The 16,601-nt window shown below is 42.1% G+C and overlaps 2 protein-coding genes and 1 pseudogene across 2 annotated transcripts; 1 reads left to right on the plus strand and 2 right to left on the minus strand.

Annotated features, from left to right (window-relative positions):
- Positions 1 to 5,430: 5,430 nt before the first annotated feature.
- On the minus strand, positions 5,431 to 7,118 carry LOC115229988 (annotated as a pseudogene).
- Positions 7,119 to 8,522: 1,404 nt separating this feature from the next.
- Positions 8,523 to 10,907, minus strand: LOC115229989 (transitional endoplasmic reticulum ATPase-like). Its single transcript, XM_029800243.1, has 3 exons — positions 10,791 to 10,907; positions 9,208 to 10,383; positions 8,523 to 8,840 (listed from the first exon to the last, which is right to left on the minus strand). Exons 1-3 carry the CDS (start codon positions 10,905 to 10,907, stop codon positions 8,523 to 8,525), a joined length of 1,611 nt encoding a protein of 536 aa, XP_029656103.1.
- A 995-nt stretch (positions 10,908 to 11,902) lies between these two features.
- On the plus strand, positions 11,903 to 12,817 carry LOC115229991 (kinesin-like protein KIP2). The gene has a single exon (XM_029800244.1). It carries the CDS (start codon positions 11,903 to 11,905, stop codon positions 12,815 to 12,817), a length of 915 nt encoding a protein of 304 aa, XP_029656104.1.
- Positions 12,818 to 16,601: the final 3,784 nt, after the last annotated feature.

Genomic DNA, 16,601 nt, shown 5'->3' on the forward strand with positions numbered 1-16,601 from the left:
CGGAAGGAATTCCCGTGACACAAACATATTTGCTTTTCTCCCTGCTCGCTTTTATCACTCGCAGACGAAATCCTTTGAACAAACAGTAGTCGAATTGTTCTATTGCCCTGACGGCTGATAGCATGTGATCAACTACTCAAACCTGCTCTGTCTGTCGAATATTCTGCAAAGGCCTGTTTCAATTCGAAACCAATGAAATTGTCCACAATTCTGACTGCCATGAATCCCGGAACTGTAGAAAACAGTTTCGACAGATCTCGTTCTTCTGTAGTAGGATGTATTCCAGAAATGTAGATTGTGTTGGACTCAACGTTTTCCATTTCCTTAATTTGACGCGAATCTTATTTAAAAGACTCCTTTTGCAATTGCGCATATCCATTTTTATATACAGCAGACTACTAATTTATATGTGCTTTCGACGTGCCCTACATAATTTAATCATATTGATATTTTTTTAGTGGATTACAGTTCGAACCGTATTAGCTCGATAATGTAAATGAAGTTGTTTGATAACTACTCAATAACCAATTTATTCATATTTTTTCTGATAAATCCTTGCAAGATGATCCGCTAAAAACCTTTACTTTACTCAAAATTCTTTACTAATGGTCTCACGAGACGCTCGGCCAGCTTCGCGAATAGCAAAGCCATTTCCACGGATCACGGCGATCGACAGACGTTTAAGATTCAGGATGACTCTCTGGAATCGTGTCTTATTCTTGACATCTGTCGGCCGAGGGAGTGAAGGAAGTGAGTCAATTTATTAAATTAAGGTTAATTGACTGGTTTTCAGCGGATATCGTTTGCGATATTACCTGGAAATTGTCTGTCCATCCGCTCGGCGACTCATCTAATTTAGTTAAATTTTCTTTTTTTTGTTTCAATGGAAGAAAAATTTAAGAAAAACCAAATTTCAATTTATCTGAAAAACAAAGAGGCGCGATTCCTGTATTTAAAATATTAACAAGAGAGATCTCTGTATTCCAAATGCGTCGTTAAACTGAGAATTAGAAATAAACATGCAATCGAAAAAATTCTTTATGAATGTTAGAACAAAAGTCTACGGAGGACAAAGGCAAAGGTTTGTGACGATCGATAAAAGTTTTTTAGAGCGATAGCAGAAAGACGACTAGAGAAGAAAAATAAGATGTGGGATGAAAAGAAAATTCCTTAACACGAAACAGGCGACCTACGATTAATTAAAATGCAGTTATCGACTGTTCTGTGAAATTACTCAAAAAGCTAAAAAAAAATCCCGGAACGGCGTTTTTAAACTTGTTGATCCAATCTTCCAAAAATCAGAAAAAATCAAATTAGGACAAAGGTTTATTTTGGTCCGTTTATATGTTGATTCGAAGCAGGATCAATTTTTTCGCCTGATCCGCACCGTTGGGAACAGAATTTGGGAAAAATCGACACACGTTGCGTCCAAAACTGACAAAGAACTGAACTGAAAATACCCAATTAAATCTTAATAATTAATTAATTGAACAAAGCAATTTCCGTTCCTTTCTATCATTTGGACGCTTTTTCACTGGAGCAATATTCCGAGGCATCTTTTTTGTGTTATTCAGGGGGGTTGAGTCGAATTTAGTCTGGGTTCTACTATGTGAGAATTCTCGACAATGCTTCGAGCAGTAGGGATTGTGAGTTTCCCTGGGGGAATTAATTTGTCTTGTTTACACAATTTTTGCTGCTTAAATCGTCAAAGGTGCTCAACAAAATCCCAGAAATTAAAAAAAAAAACCCCACGTACAATTTTCTCGCTGGAGAATTAGGTCACCACAAGACAAAAGCCACAAGAATCCCTATTGGATTGGCATGGGATGAGGCGGTAAAAAACTATAACGATCAAATTGTCAATAATATTATTGTTCAAGGGCAAAAATGTCAGTTGACTAACAGAGGAATCATATTCCTTACTGACCACGAGAGATTCTGAGCTTAACTTAAATGTTGAAATGAGGAAATTAACGTCGAGAGCAGTAAGTAGGTTTGAATAGATTTGAATAATCCTTGAAAACAATGCTGGATTAAATAATCAATTTGCGGTATTATAAATTTACTCAGAAATGTCCCAAATATTAAACATAGCAACACTGCGGTTACATTCCGTCGTTATAAACAATTCGCAAATTATAAGCCGCAGTGATGTTTATTCTAAGTTCTCAAAACCTCACCGTTCCCTCCCGATGTGCAGAGTATAAATCGACTGCCCAATAACTTAGACAAAGACTTGATTTCCTCCGCTCACGGTATCAGATCGAAGATCTTTCTTTCCAAGAATACCATGGAATAAATTTTAACGCCATTCGCATACTTGACCGGAGACAGGTTCAAACATCATGTCCTCATCCCAAGGTTATAATCAAAATTTCAGAGGAGACAGCCACCCACACTGACGTGGTCCCTTGTGGTCAAATTTGTAGGAGAATCAGCAAGTCATGCCCATGGAGATTGCCATTCACAAACACTTGGGCACGTGTTCGGTGAAAACAGAACTCTTGGAGTATCAAAGAAATATTACATTTGCATCCTCAATCACCCCCGACACACCATAGCCCTTAAAACGTTCGAGAAAATGGTCGATTCGTTCACGGAGACAGAGGTGTGCTACTTCCAAGTGATGGCTGATGGGAGTGCTGAGTTGTATAAGCATCATCATGCATCTCCACAACGAGGGTCTTCACCATAGGGGACTTAGCCTGGAGGACTTTATATTCGACCTCCACACGGCGACCTTCAAAATTATTGACTTGACCAATGTGCGCTTTGCTGCCGACGACGAGAATAAGTATTACGGTTGGCCATCGTGAGACAGCGGTAGGGGATGTGGCCTATTCTCCCCCCGAGTGGTTGGCAGAAAGTCGGGTTTCCTACGAATCCATGATTTCGTGGAGTCTGGGAGTTATGTTTTACCTACAAATAACCAGAAACCATTCCGAGAACATAGTCTCCGATATCCAAACGGGCAATCTAAAGTTGACGGACAACGTGAGCGATTTTGCCGCGGCGTACATTCACGACAGTCTCAATCTAAATGACACTGCGCGGATCAGTTTGAAGGATCACTCGACTCATCCCTGGCTACTCGATATATTCAACTGCTTTAATCTGGTCTCCCAGGAAGAACAAGACTCCTGCATTCAGTGTGAGGAATCGGAGTGGGGGAGTTGTACATTTTGCAGGTGTTTGAAGCAACTCACTCGTAACTACTCATTATAACTGTTTTGCACGATTCTTGTTATTCTTAATACTGCATTGGAGTGATAAACACAAAACCACCACGGTTAATGAAATTAAGGAATCAGTCTTTGCAAGCTGACTTGGTCGTTGCTGTCACTCATCGAAATGAATATAGTCACGAGGATACCCCTTCCCCCGCCAAATGAAGAGAGGCCACGAAAAGCATGGCGGGCGACAAGTTATCCCTTGTGGACTGTGGCACATTGGCAGCCACTGCGTCGAATATGTCAATCATTCTGACCGGCTTGGAGTCCAACTCGGAAATAATGGCAGATTTGAGTTTCTCCATATTCACTCGCCGAGAACTTTTGGTAAAGGAAATGTCGAGAAGGGCCACCTACAAATAGGGGGAAACATGACTTTATTGGGGTTATCGATGAGATTCAAATAGGGAGAGACACACGTCTGGGCGGGCGAACAGGCAAATCCATTTTCGGTCTCAGAATTCTACACATGAAAAATATAGCCTACTGGCAAGTCGTTGGCTGTGCCCAAATCAATGTCATGTAGTCACCCGCCTCCTGATTAATAACTGCTTGAACACAGGGGTCCTCCCCGACTGTTTCGGCAGACTGAAATAGTAAATGAGGGAGAACAATAAATCTGGTCTGAACAGAGTCGAATTTGAATATATCACGAATGTTCAGTTTGGGGAGTTTGAGGTAAGTATTGTTGAGGGTCCCAAACTTGTCCTTTCTGAGCATCGAGGAGACGAAGGAGAACGGACTGCCCTCCCTCTTGTGACTGCATAATTCCTTCTTTTCAATCACCACCCTCGATGGTCTCCTTTTTCATCTTCCTCTTCTTGGGCTGCCCCGACAAAACTACAGTCGACAAAGATCACAACCACACGAGTCACTGGGCACATTCCTGGCACCTGAACGGGGCAGGGAGTGTAATTCGGTCAGCAGACGAGTGTCGAAATACGAATATTCTGATCGCGCTGAGGAAAACAGACTGTAAATTTTGTCTATCGAAAGGGGATACAAAAGGAGGGGATTGAATGTCTGGTCGGCCACCTCTCCCACGTCGGGGACAATCGTGGCATCGAGGTCAATGCGGAGAGTGTCGTCGTGGCACATCTCCTCATATTCCTCAGACCTTTGTGAATCCCCGCCCCAATCAGTTCCCTGAATAATTTCCTTGGATAGTCAACACAGCAATTACCTCAGCCAATCCATCCCCCGCAAATGAAAATCCAAAAAGCGAGGACCCAAAAATATTGCGTCCCTTTTCATTAAAAGTGAGTTCTCCTATCGAATGCACACACAAAAGGACTGAGGTTGATCGGCAAGTCCTCCATCAGTGGTTCGTCGAGCACTTGGAACACCTGGTCGGAGGGGTCCAACGAGACAAGCCCCGAGTCGTCGAGAAGGACAGCCTTGTGTATCACGTCGTTCACAGTCTCTGCGTCTGGGTCGAGTGCCATGACTGATTTGAGGAGCCCACACATCTACAATGAGGACATCAATATTCCTTGTCCCCCGACTCAGCCACACTCTCAGTTATGTTCTTCAAATTCACTTCGATGATTGCCTTCTTCTTGCACCGCTTTTGTTTGGTTGGCGCTGTTTCCTGCACTTTCTCCACTTGGACGGTCGATTCGTCACTTTCTTGAGGGTCAGGGACCAAGTCAACCATGTTCTTCAGTCGCCGGCTTTTTGCTGTGAATTCCGGCCCACACTTGGTGTGACTCGGAGTAGACGGCGTCCACTCTCCCCGCGTAGATCTTGACACTGGCATCGAGGGCGGAGGTCATCATCTGGTAGTCCGAGTTGCCCTCGATCACGCTGCTGAAGTGGTCGATCAGGTGCAGGCCAAACGCGTTCTTGGATGTTATTTTCTGAAGTGGCATTGAATGGCTACGTTTTCCACACTCAGACGCACACAATTCCCGTACAGTTCGGCCAATTCCGCGGTGGAGTAGGAAAAGTGTCTAAATTGGGGGCTCCACTTCACTTTTTGGAGGAATCGACTGATTTTCTATTCTTGGCCATGAACGCCCTTTCTGTCGCTCGCAGACGTTTCTCGTCAGTGTCGTCGTTGGTCTGCATTGTGGTGGCACAGCTGAAGGAGGTGGTTCCTGCATTGCTCGAATATAAGGAAATGGAAGCTCGCTTGTTGTTTCCCATCACAAACACAATCAAAGCGCGCAATTTATTTAAATATAATGTTTAGAGGCTGTTAGTAAATTAGGAATGGATTAGCAACAGGAATTAACAGATTTGGATAGTTTGTCCAATACAACCCCAGAAGTGTCGCCGGTGGGGATGCTCGCACTATTCTTGAGGTCACTGCACACCAAGTCAATATTTCCTTCACATTTATGTTCTCCTTAGCAGAAGACTCAAAGAACCGCACTCCTATCTGTCAGAATGACCACCCAAATGTGCGGCCAACTCCTGTCCGTCCTGTGTGGAGATGACCTTCGTCTCGACCAAGTCAGATTTGTTGCCCACCAAGACGACTCGGGCGTTGTCCCACGAGTGAGTTTGTATTTGGGATATCCTTCAGTCAATCCCCACCCAAACCAGTCCCGGGCAGCCTGGAAGGACTCTTCGTTGGTCACGTCATACACCAGAATGAATCCCCTCGGTAGTAGGCCGTCGTGATTGTCCGGTAACGTTCTTGTCCGGCCGTGTCCTGTCACTCATCACTCCCCTCTACCCAGATTTGCAGTTTTATTCGCTTGTTGTCACGGAAAATGGACTTGACTTTGAAATCAATGCCCACCGTCGACACAAAGCAAGTACTGAAGGAGTCGTCGGCGTATCGGAAGAGGAGGGAGGTCTTGCCTGTGTTGCTATTCCCCACAATCAGTATTTTGAACATGTTGTCATACGAGTCCTCCCCTGCCTTGTCCATTCCTGTGTTGTGGGAGTTGATGGTTTTATAGTGGGCCAATTAATTATAATTGATTTCTCTAATTAGATTTATCTCATTAATTCACATCATTTGAGATATTCCAGGCAGTCTTGACATTCAGTCGCCCACAGTAGTGTCCCCGCCCAGTGACACACACTCTGGTCACCCGTATTACTGACAGTACGACAATCAATCCAATTATAACGACCCTATTCATATGATTGTACAATTCTGTGTCGATATCATTAACACATGCATGCTTATTGATTGTGTGATTTATTCAACACCCTCAGCACTCACATTCATATGTTTTGAGAGAGACAGTAAAGAAAGAAATGATTTTGTGCATCATTAGAATAAATAGAACTGACTAAGTTAATCCCTGAGAGAATATCCCCTCCCCCATCTCGACCAAGAGGGGTAGTGGGGTGCACGTGAGTAATCCCCACCAAACCCACGCACTCTCACAGTGTCTCCGGCAAACATGCGTGTTCTAAGGGAATAGTGGCATAAGTACATGAAGGATGGAGTGGGGAGGAGTGTGGGTCGGCCGTGGATAGTCGGGTATTGTACGGCCATGAAGTGATACAAATGCCCGGCCACAATCCCCACCAAGTCGTAGTAAAACCTGCAACTGAGCCCCCTCGATGTACGATTTATAGAGAATGAAATTGAAGGCAAGCAGAATCCAGGGAAGGTACACAGCCTTGAAGGTGGTGCCGAACCAGAAGGAGACGACCTGGGCTGAGTTGAACTGACACCAGACATACATCACGGACATAACTAGAGGGACGGAGAGGAACTAGACTATTAAATGGGCTATACTGGGAATCCCACGAGGACGGACATGAACTAAAAAATACATCCCCACAGTACTAACGAGGATAGCAACGGACAAAACAATGAGCATCCACACGTAGTCCCCCTTCCTGTTCATAAAAGTGCCTTCGATAGGGGAGGAGAGTACCTTCCTCGAGCATGCGGGAGTAAGTGTAGAGGAAGTACATGTTCATCAGAAATACAAAGCCGGATTGGGGAGTCAGGTAGAACGTCAACAATGATGTAAGGGGTCGCCATATCTAGGAATATATATCACTAATCCTCCCTCTAAATTGTAGACCACTCGAGAGGGGAGGTAGGCGAGGGAGGCATAGCTCAACAACCCGACATTGCCCAGGAGGGACAGTCCAGCAGTGAGTAATAGCCAGTAACGAGTCACGGAAGGAATAGAATTGAACCAGTCCTGGACATCAGACATTAGACAACAAGAATAACACGTATTACTTTTTAATTACACAGAACAATATGTTATTCACTATTAGATTTATTATTTAATTAATACACTTGACGGTCTCTCTCTCCCTTTTTATATTTCGTCCTGTTTATCCAAATTGCCAATTTCATGCAGCCATTCTTTACTCTCGACTTATCGATTGTATAAGAAAGAGACACAATTTCATCGAATCGGCCCCAAATATCTTATTACAAAGCTCAATTATTTTCCCCCGCCGCTCAACAATTTAATAAAATCTTTCATAATATATGAACTGCAAATACACCTCATACTTGCTGATTTTTACAATCTCCACTTTCAAATTTTGAACAGATTTTATCCCCACGTGAGTCAAGAATACGATTCTTCTTTTCATCAAACAAATCTGGTTTGTCATGCTTCTAAATTGTGTCCTGATAAATGTATTTTATTTCTAAAGACTCATTTACTGACACAGACTACACTGAATGCGTTTTTATTTTCATTTAAGGCAAAGCTCAAGACACAAATGAAACTAAATGCACCAGCTTCATTATATCTCTCACATAATCGTAATGCTGGATTTTTCAACGCCTGATTGCACAGTGATCCACGCTTTGTTTCATTCATTAAGGGGCATTCAATTCTGATTATCTCAAACATTTGAAGAAAATTATTTGTATCAAAAATATTCTTCAATATTTGCCAAACATGTATCCTCTGAAATTTCTGCCGGAAGAATTGGGAAACTCCTTCTGCAATAACCACTCGGAATCGTAAATCCAAAGAGCGTACTTAACATGGAGACTGATCAGAATCCCCTTAGCTAAGGACAAGTATGCTTGTTGTTTCCCCAGAACTCCTCGACTAGTTAGGGACAAGGGCTAATATATCTGCGACGTTTCATTATTTTATTACTTCAGTCAGACTGAACCAATCCAAAGACCTATCTCATCCCATAATAGGTTGCATACACTCTTGCGAACATGGAAGTGTCCCAATTGGCTATAATGAAAAGGAATGATGAACACTTGCAAGATTAAAAGAAAGATTAAAAGGAACAAGAACCGAAAATTAAGAGTTTTAGCTATAAAGATCGTCGTCATCGACATTGTTGCTCTCGGGAGGAGCATCCGACCTAAAAATAAACAAATCCGGATTACGTCATCCCCGAAAATCCTCTCCCATGCTGAAATTTGTGGGCAAACATTTCGTATTTCTTTGTTTCAGAACTGGACACGGACTTCCTGGCCATCTTCATCGCTTCGGTGAAATGTTCATTGGTGATGCAGGGGACGGGGTCTTGGTACTCCGTGATTCCCTGAAATACAACACGGACACCCACCTGGTTCTTCATCTTGACATCATGCTCGATCGACAACCGAATGGCCATCTTACAAGCCCGCTGACAGACCTCCGTGATATCGGCACCGGAAAAACCGGCGGTGGACTTGACCAACGCATTAAAGTCGACATTCTGCATGAAAAGGACACTTTACTTGAACAGGGGAGTTCCTCAGCGTGGCCTTGAATATTTGTAGACGGGACTTTTCGTCGGGGAGTGGAATGTATATCAGTTGGTCGAGTCTGCCCGGCCGGATGATGGCTCCGTCGATGATGTCGGGTCTGTTGGTGGCCCCGATTATGAACACGTTCTTCTTTGAGCTCATTCCGTCCATTTCAGTCAACAACTGATTAATTACTCGATCGGATCCGCCTATTCATATATCCCAATGACAACCCGAATCACCCGGGGACCCTCCACGCGACTTGGCGATTGAATCGAGTTCGTCGAAGAATAGAATACAGGGAGACGCCTGTCTGGCCTACTCATATGAACTGACTAATGCAGCCTTATCGAAAATGTCCCGCACGTTTGCCTCCGACTCCCCAAACCACATTGTGAGCAGTTCGGGTCCTTTGATGGAAATGAAATTGGCCTGACACTCGTGCGCAATAGCCTTGGCCAGGAGAGTCTTCCCACACCCCGGCGGTCCATAAAACAAGACTCCCCGCGAGGCATTCAGTCCATACTTTGCAAACTTGTCCTGGTATTCCACCGGATACTTCAACTCGACACAAACACACAACCTGAACAAGCTCCTGCAATTCTCGTTTGACAGAATCAAGCCCTCCAATGTCATCCCACGTGACCGTCGGGATTTCGACTTTGGTCTCCCTGAGTGCACTCGGGTTGCTCTTCTCCAGGGCATACCTACGGAATGACTGATTAGTGCTGACTGGAAATCCGCCTGGTCGACGGAGAGTAACTGGAGGACTTCTGCGTCCAAAGTGTCGTCTTCGAGGTCAATCAAGTGCATTTTATTGCGAATCTGTTGGAGTGCGGCCTCAGTGCACAAGGCGGCAATGTCCGACCCGACATGTCCGTGTGTCTCATTGGCAATCCTCAGCAAGTCCACATCTGCCCCCAGTTTCATATTCTTGGTGTGTATTCGGAGGATTTCCAGTCGCCCGTTCGTGTCGGGGATTCCCAAATCGACTTCTCTGTCGAACCTCCCAAACCTCCTGAGTGCAGAATCAATGCTATTTGGTCGGTTTGTGGCGGCCATCACAATCACGTGACTGCGTTGTTTCAGTCCATCCATCAATGTGAGTAGTTGGGACACGATTCTCCTCTCCACTTCCCCGTGAGTCTTCTCCCTCTTGGGGGCAATGGCGTCCACCTCGTCAATGAAGATGATGGAGGGGGCATTCTTCTCGGCCTCCTCGAATGCCCGCCGCAGATTACTCTCCGACTCCCCCGCCAGCTTGCTCATAATCTCGGGTCCATTTATGAGGAAGAAGAATGCGCCCGTCTCATTGGCCACTGCCCGAGCAATCAACGTCTTCCCTACTCCGGGCGGGCCATACAACAGGATTCCTCGTGGAGGCTTCACTCCTATCGTCTTGAAGAGTTGAGGGTGTCTTAAAGGCAGTTCCACCATTTCCTTGATCTGTGCCAACTGTTTACGGCACCCCCCAATGTTCTCATATCCCACGTCGTTCAAACTGTCCTCGTCCTACTCAGTCACTCACCAAACTCACCTCGGCCTTCAGAGGGTCCCCATCGCAGTGGATGGACGTGTCGGCGGACACAATGATGTGTGGGGAGGGGTCACATTGCAGCACTTTGAACGAGAGGGGCACCAACGACCCCCGGATTACGAATTTGCACCCCTCGTAGACGGGTCGGTAGGCATCCTTGAAATACCCCTTCAGATAGTCCTCGAAAATGTTTCTGTCGTGAGGAGGGGGCACTCACCCTGTGAAGTTGGTCAGGCCATCGCACTCGAAGGGGAGAATCACCACTTTCCTCCCGTAGGGCACATCGATTCGTTTCAGACTAAATTGATTAGGCGGCTATTCACGTGATTATGTCGCCGATTCCCACTCGGCAGTTCGTTCTCGCCCCCCAACTCAGTCTGACTGCGTTATTCATCCCTGTTGGCGGATTCTCGTCGATGGAAGCCACACATATTATCGTGTTGCGCAGTCCATGTCTTATCTGCACCACATCTCCCGAGAAAATGCTCAGTTCCTCCATTTTTGACTAGGAATATCGACTAATCCAATTACTTCCGATAGATAGGCCACCGAATCATCCGAGGATTCCTCATGTCCTTCCACTATTAGTTTGTTTGGCCTGTTCTTCTGATTTAGAATCGCTGTCTGTAAATCCTCCCTAAATTATTTTAGATTTTAACATAATTCGCTATAGTTAGCAAGAGCGAGCATAAAGTTGACAAACCCAGACATGGTGATACACGTATAATTATTAATTAATTTATTTATTTTATTATGAAATTAATTTAAAATAAATAATATTAATATAGAGATAATAATCATTTATACTCCCCAAACCTTTTCTATAATTTAAAATAATCAGCGATGATCTGAGATATGTTAATCAATTTATACTCTTCAAACTCAACCATTTTCAGTCCCCAAGTGATGAACCTCTTTCATTTTATTACTCAGAATGACTTTGAGTTTGGCAGAATCCATTATCCCGTCATTCCCATTTTCCCTCAACTTGATGACTTGTCTTGTTTCATTAAAACTGTTTTGGTTGTACTTTGCATGCGTCTTCTATATTACGACTCCATCATTTAGACTCAACGATGCTGATCTAGACTCTAATCAAAATTTCCGAGGATTACAAGTCAGTATTTTACATTTAATATCAAGAATTTAAAGTAAGTATTAAATAATCTTCTCCTTCCAGTCGATACATCCTCTATTTGCACAGTGATTCAGGCAGGCAAGTACGCTTCTCTCCTTTCGAGGTGCTGGAAAGCACTGGCGGTGTTGTCGATCTATTAAATCTCTTTTATTCTTTGTCAGTAGATATGCGAGTTCGGATTCGTAAATTTTATATAAAATTAGCGACACCTCCCAAATTGCCAAAACTGTAAGAATGGAGCAAAAATGATTCCTGGAATCAAAAATGATTAAAGTATTATTGAAAACGAATATTTGTAATTTCCGTCAAATAAAATGTAAAATAAACATAACCATAACAACAAAGAAATTGCCGAAATGACTAAAATCAAGAAAGCGTTCAACGTAACTGTTCACAAGTATGAAGATTACGAGAAAACAGACATGGATAGTCCCATAATCAAGTCACACGTCAACATCAGAGATATGCAAGAAAATAGCAAAGAGACAGAATTCCCAAAAAATGTACTCTGCGTAATTATTCCACAAACAACCAACGAGGAGGAGAACGGAAATGACTCGCTAATTCAAACAGACAGTATTCCAGAGACGAACTCGCAATGCTTCGCCGAATTACCTCATGTTGACTTGAAACACATCGAGAACGACGACACCTCGTTAATAAAATGTGCTCAGAAATGTAAAGCCCAGACTAAAGCAAATAAGCATTCATCTCTGCAAAACGACATTGGCCAACATTTTTCAATCTCCGTTCGGGTTTTCCCAATTTTGAATGGAACAGATTCAAATAACATTTTTGATGTTAACTCTGTTTCAAGCAAATTAATATTTCAAAAATACTCCAGAAATCGCGAATTTCAATTCGACCACGTTTTCTCAGAAAATACAAACAATTGCGAGTTGTACTGCAAAACCATTGCTCAATTTTCCTCCCATTTTGCTAAAGGAAAATCTGGCGCTTGTTTTACTTTTGGACAGACATGTAGTGGAAAGACACACACGCTTTTTGAGATTGTGGATAGTCCAGGAATTTGCTTTCAGTTCGTGTCTGATTCATTTTCCTTGGTTGACTCACTTGTCATTTCTTGCTATGAAATTTATTACGAAAAACTGCGCGATTTAATGTCTGAGAACACCAGAAAGTATATTTCACAAATGACACGCATTAGTGAGTCCCTGAAAATGTGTTCTACGGATGAAGGGGAATTGAAGATCCTCAACTTGACGCACGCAAAAGTGACCAACATTGATGAATTCATTCAGGTTTGTTAACATTTTATTTGTAGTTAATCTCTGGGTGTCTCATTCGACGGGTGGCGGATTCCCACGACGGGTACCATCATTTGTCGTCGCGGTCGCACTTGGTGGTCAAACTCGAAAACACATCTGCAAAAAGGTAGCATCAAAGTAATATTCAGTGAGTTTTACTTCATCGATTTGGCAGGCTCGGAAAGAGCTTGTAACAGTGAGACCAACAGTTGGATCTCGTGGAATGAAGCGGCCAGTATAAACACCACTCTTTTGGCTGTATATACTTCATTTGATTACAAATAGTTAAAAGAATGTATTCGATGTTATTCAAGGCCACAAAAACATGTGCCTTATCGGAGGAGTAAACTGACAAGACTATTAGACCACATTTTTAGAAATTTCAAAACATATTCGATATGCACTGTTCGAGCAGATGAGGCCAATGCTGGTCATAGTCTCAATACTTTGCACTATGGGGAACAGTTGAGACATTTGTCCAACAAAAATATCTCCAAGCGGACAATAAATGAGGCGAATATTGTTGATCAAGTGAGGCCATGGACTAGAAGGGTTGCTATGATTAAGAAAAACATCAGCGAAACTCCACCTGGTAGTACTTGTGCATTCAGCAAAGAATATGTACACAAACTTATAAAATCTGCACTTAAAACTGATTTTAAATAATTTTGGACTTAGTGACAGTGATAATTAATGACATCCTAGGACAGTGATTTATTTCTAACGATTTTTAAGAGCAGTTCCTTGGAAAAATACGGCTAACTCTTCAGATGTTAGGCCTGGAGTCTATTTTTCAAACAACCGAACGGGAAACACCTGTCAATCTAGATAATTGTTCGCGGATCTGGTCTGATAAAAGTCGGTCTTTTCTCACGCAATGCACCCAATAATGACGTGATTTAATAGAGAGCAGACTGATTTTAATTTGTACAGTAAATTTTCGGCCTGAGGCCTAAAAATAGAAAACGCCCGAAATAGCTGTCTTATATATTCATTCGCCCTGCTTTACTGCAACTAGTGACAAATTGAGGACAAATTTGAAAACTCAGGTGACTGGATAATCAGAACGACGTGAAATCTTAAATGATGTCCCAAACATACAAAAAAACCTGCAACTGTCTTTATTTAATGAACAGGCCGTTCTGCAGGTCACTCTCCAACTTGTTTGGGTTATGGAATCCTCCGCAAAATTGAGCAGGTAGGCCACGTTTTCTGGAAGAACTGATTTTGGGGAAGGGTGACAGTAGCTGTCAACTCTTGGACAAGGTCGTTGATTTGGGGTACAGTCCTGTGCTTGGATAGGCATTTAAAAACTCGGCGAAGTGTTCGCCTGGTTGGCCAAAATTTTCAGCAGTACTTTTGAGCATTTGATACTACTAAATATTAGCTTCATCCTTTCGAAAATACATGGTGGAACAGTCCGATATTTGCTATTCTCAATTGTTTGTGGAGATTCGGGGAAAATGTTTTACTTTTAGTCGATGAAAAGACATTGCACAACCGTTCCTGGACTATTCTTATTTCATTTTTCATTTTCCACAAACGAGTAAGTTTCCTGCAGAAAATGGCGCTGTTTTAATTTCTCCTATTTGACTGTGTTTTTGCAGATGAGTAACCTTTTTGTTAATAATGCGGGATGTAAATGAAAATTCACTCAAGATAATGCCTGAAGTTGTCACGTTCTATAATTACTGTTGAATGTGATCAGACTTGAGAATTTTATTTCCAGTGAGAGAAAATCAGATTCGAACGTATCATCTGAGAATTTAATACTTTTTTGATCAGATTTTAACTCTTATTATCAATCTATCTGAACAACGTTATTTATTATTTATTTATGAACTTTCTCGATGCCATGGATCTGAAAAAGCTTGTGCAGCACTAAGAGTTATTCGTTTGGACCACTTTCCTCTATTTAACGCACCAATTTTCTTTTAGGCTGCATAGTGCGATGTTTGCATGTGTTTTACGCATTATCACACCTTGTTCGTCTCCCAATAGAGATCCAAGTATCCTAACTTTTCTCCAGTGTTCGTCCAGTTTGGACTTTTGTCTGACAAGTTCAGTAAATTCCGTTTTCTCCACATTTACATCGAGGAACCACTCTTCAAGTTAATTGGGCATCATCTCCAATAGGCTTTCCAGAGGATTCCTGCCGGAAGAAATAAAATCCACATCATCTGCGTATGCCACCACATTGATCTTTCCTTTATGGTTTTAATTCTCTCAATGCAGCTTCCAAATATATGACACAGCATATGAGATAACGGATCCCCTTGAGGTGTTCTCAATGTTGTTTTAAATTGCTTAGTATACTTGTCTCGTACCCTGACCGATAGATAGATTGTGCCATCAAATTATGCAACGAACGAGGTTAGTTATAAGGAATTCGATGGCTAAGGTAATATGGAGAAAGAAATACTCTAATGACTAGTAGAGTCGGTAGTCTATCTTACCAGCTATTAATTTATAAATTGGCTGGAAGACACCTCCAAATAGTAATGAACAGAATAGCAACTTATTGTCCAAATAACAACCCTGTAAAACTAAATAAAATGCGTAGAGGTATGATGATATACAATTACTAATTTTCTGTGGAGTATCCAAGACAACACTTCTACCCGCAGATAACAAAGTAAACAAAACAAGTTTATATTAATTGACAGGTTTATCTGAGGAGACATTATTCGGCACGCACATGTCAGAGAATTTACGAGGAATATCCGCAGGAGTGGGGTGTTGAGTCCCTGTCGCATTTTTCAGAGCCAATTCTCGATCGATTCCAGGCTCAAGCTGGGATATGGCCATGTTGTAATCTCCGGAGTCAAAATATTTATTCTGCCTCCTAAGTTTTCGTTGGATTATAGCAGCGTGGTTGATGGAGGAATTATCCACACAAGATATATCTCTTGGCCTATACTAGACAAGTTCCCCACAACCTCAAATCCATTACAAATAATTTAGTAATATTTATTGAAAGTTAAAACCAATTTAATTAATATTCATTTATTGAAATAATGGTCAAACTCTTCTTTTCCAAGAAACTTGGTTACGATTTTAGCCGATTTGGCATGGAATACCGAGAGTTAAAAATTAATTGTTAACAAAAATGATGCGATTGAAACACGTTGATAAAAAAATAGTCTTATTAGCACAGTAAGAATTATACTATTCCGCCCATTCAGAAAACAGGGGAAATTACTATTCAGATGGCCTGTTCATCTGCCTCACTGATACTGAATGAAAAAAGTTGACTTGGATTAATAATTAAAATGTACATCTCGTCAATCCAGTATTGCCTGTATGTATAAAAAATTGGAAATAAACAAATATCCTTATGAACAGAATGGTATCGATGCGGTGTGCAATGAACAGCTATATAATAAAAGATAGTCCCAAGACGTGACTAATAGTCGGTAGTCTATCTTACCAGTTATTAATTTATAAATTGGCTGGAAGACACCTCCAAATAGTAATGAACAGAATAGCAATTTATTGTCCAAATAACAACCCTGTAAAACTAAATAAAATGCGTATAAAAATTCATCATGACATGATAAAACCAATCCAAGTCCGTCAGGTCACAGACAACCGCAAGCCGACCTGACGTAAACAAATAGAAATACTCATTCCATCTGTGACCGTAAGCTGTCGGACGAGCAAATATGAGAGAATCTCAACAGGATCGTCAGTGCAAAGACCAAATCGCTCGTCATAAGATCTAACTCAAATCCCAAACAATACTTTTTCACAGATTCCAAACAAATAAGGGCCTCTCCATATTTAC

The sequence above is a fragment of the Octopus sinensis genome, unplaced genomic scaffold, assembly GCF_006345805.1.
Source record: "Octopus sinensis unplaced genomic scaffold, ASM634580v1 Contig14003, whole genome shotgun sequence".
Classification (NCBI taxonomy): domain Eukaryota; kingdom Metazoa; phylum Mollusca; class Cephalopoda; order Octopoda; family Octopodidae; genus Octopus; species Octopus sinensis.

Excerpts from the sequence above, each read along its gene's own strand:
- LOC115229989 (XM_029800243.1), bottom strand. The coding sequence starts at position 10,907 with ATGGAGGAACTGAGCATTTTCTCGGGAGATGTGGTGCAGATAAGACAT. Across the intron at positions 10,384-10,790 it reads CAACAGGGATGAATAACGCA|GACGAGGACAGTTTGAACGA; the intron begins GTCAGACTGAGT and ends GTGACTGAGTAG. Across the intron at positions 8,841-9,207 it reads TTTTCGATAAGGCTGCATTA|AATGTCGACTTTAATGCGTT; the intron begins GTCAGTTCATAT and ends CTTTTCATGCAG.
- LOC115229991 (XM_029800244.1), top strand. The coding sequence starts at position 11,903 with ATGACTAAAATCAAGAAAGCGTTCAACGTAACTGTTCACAAGTATGAA.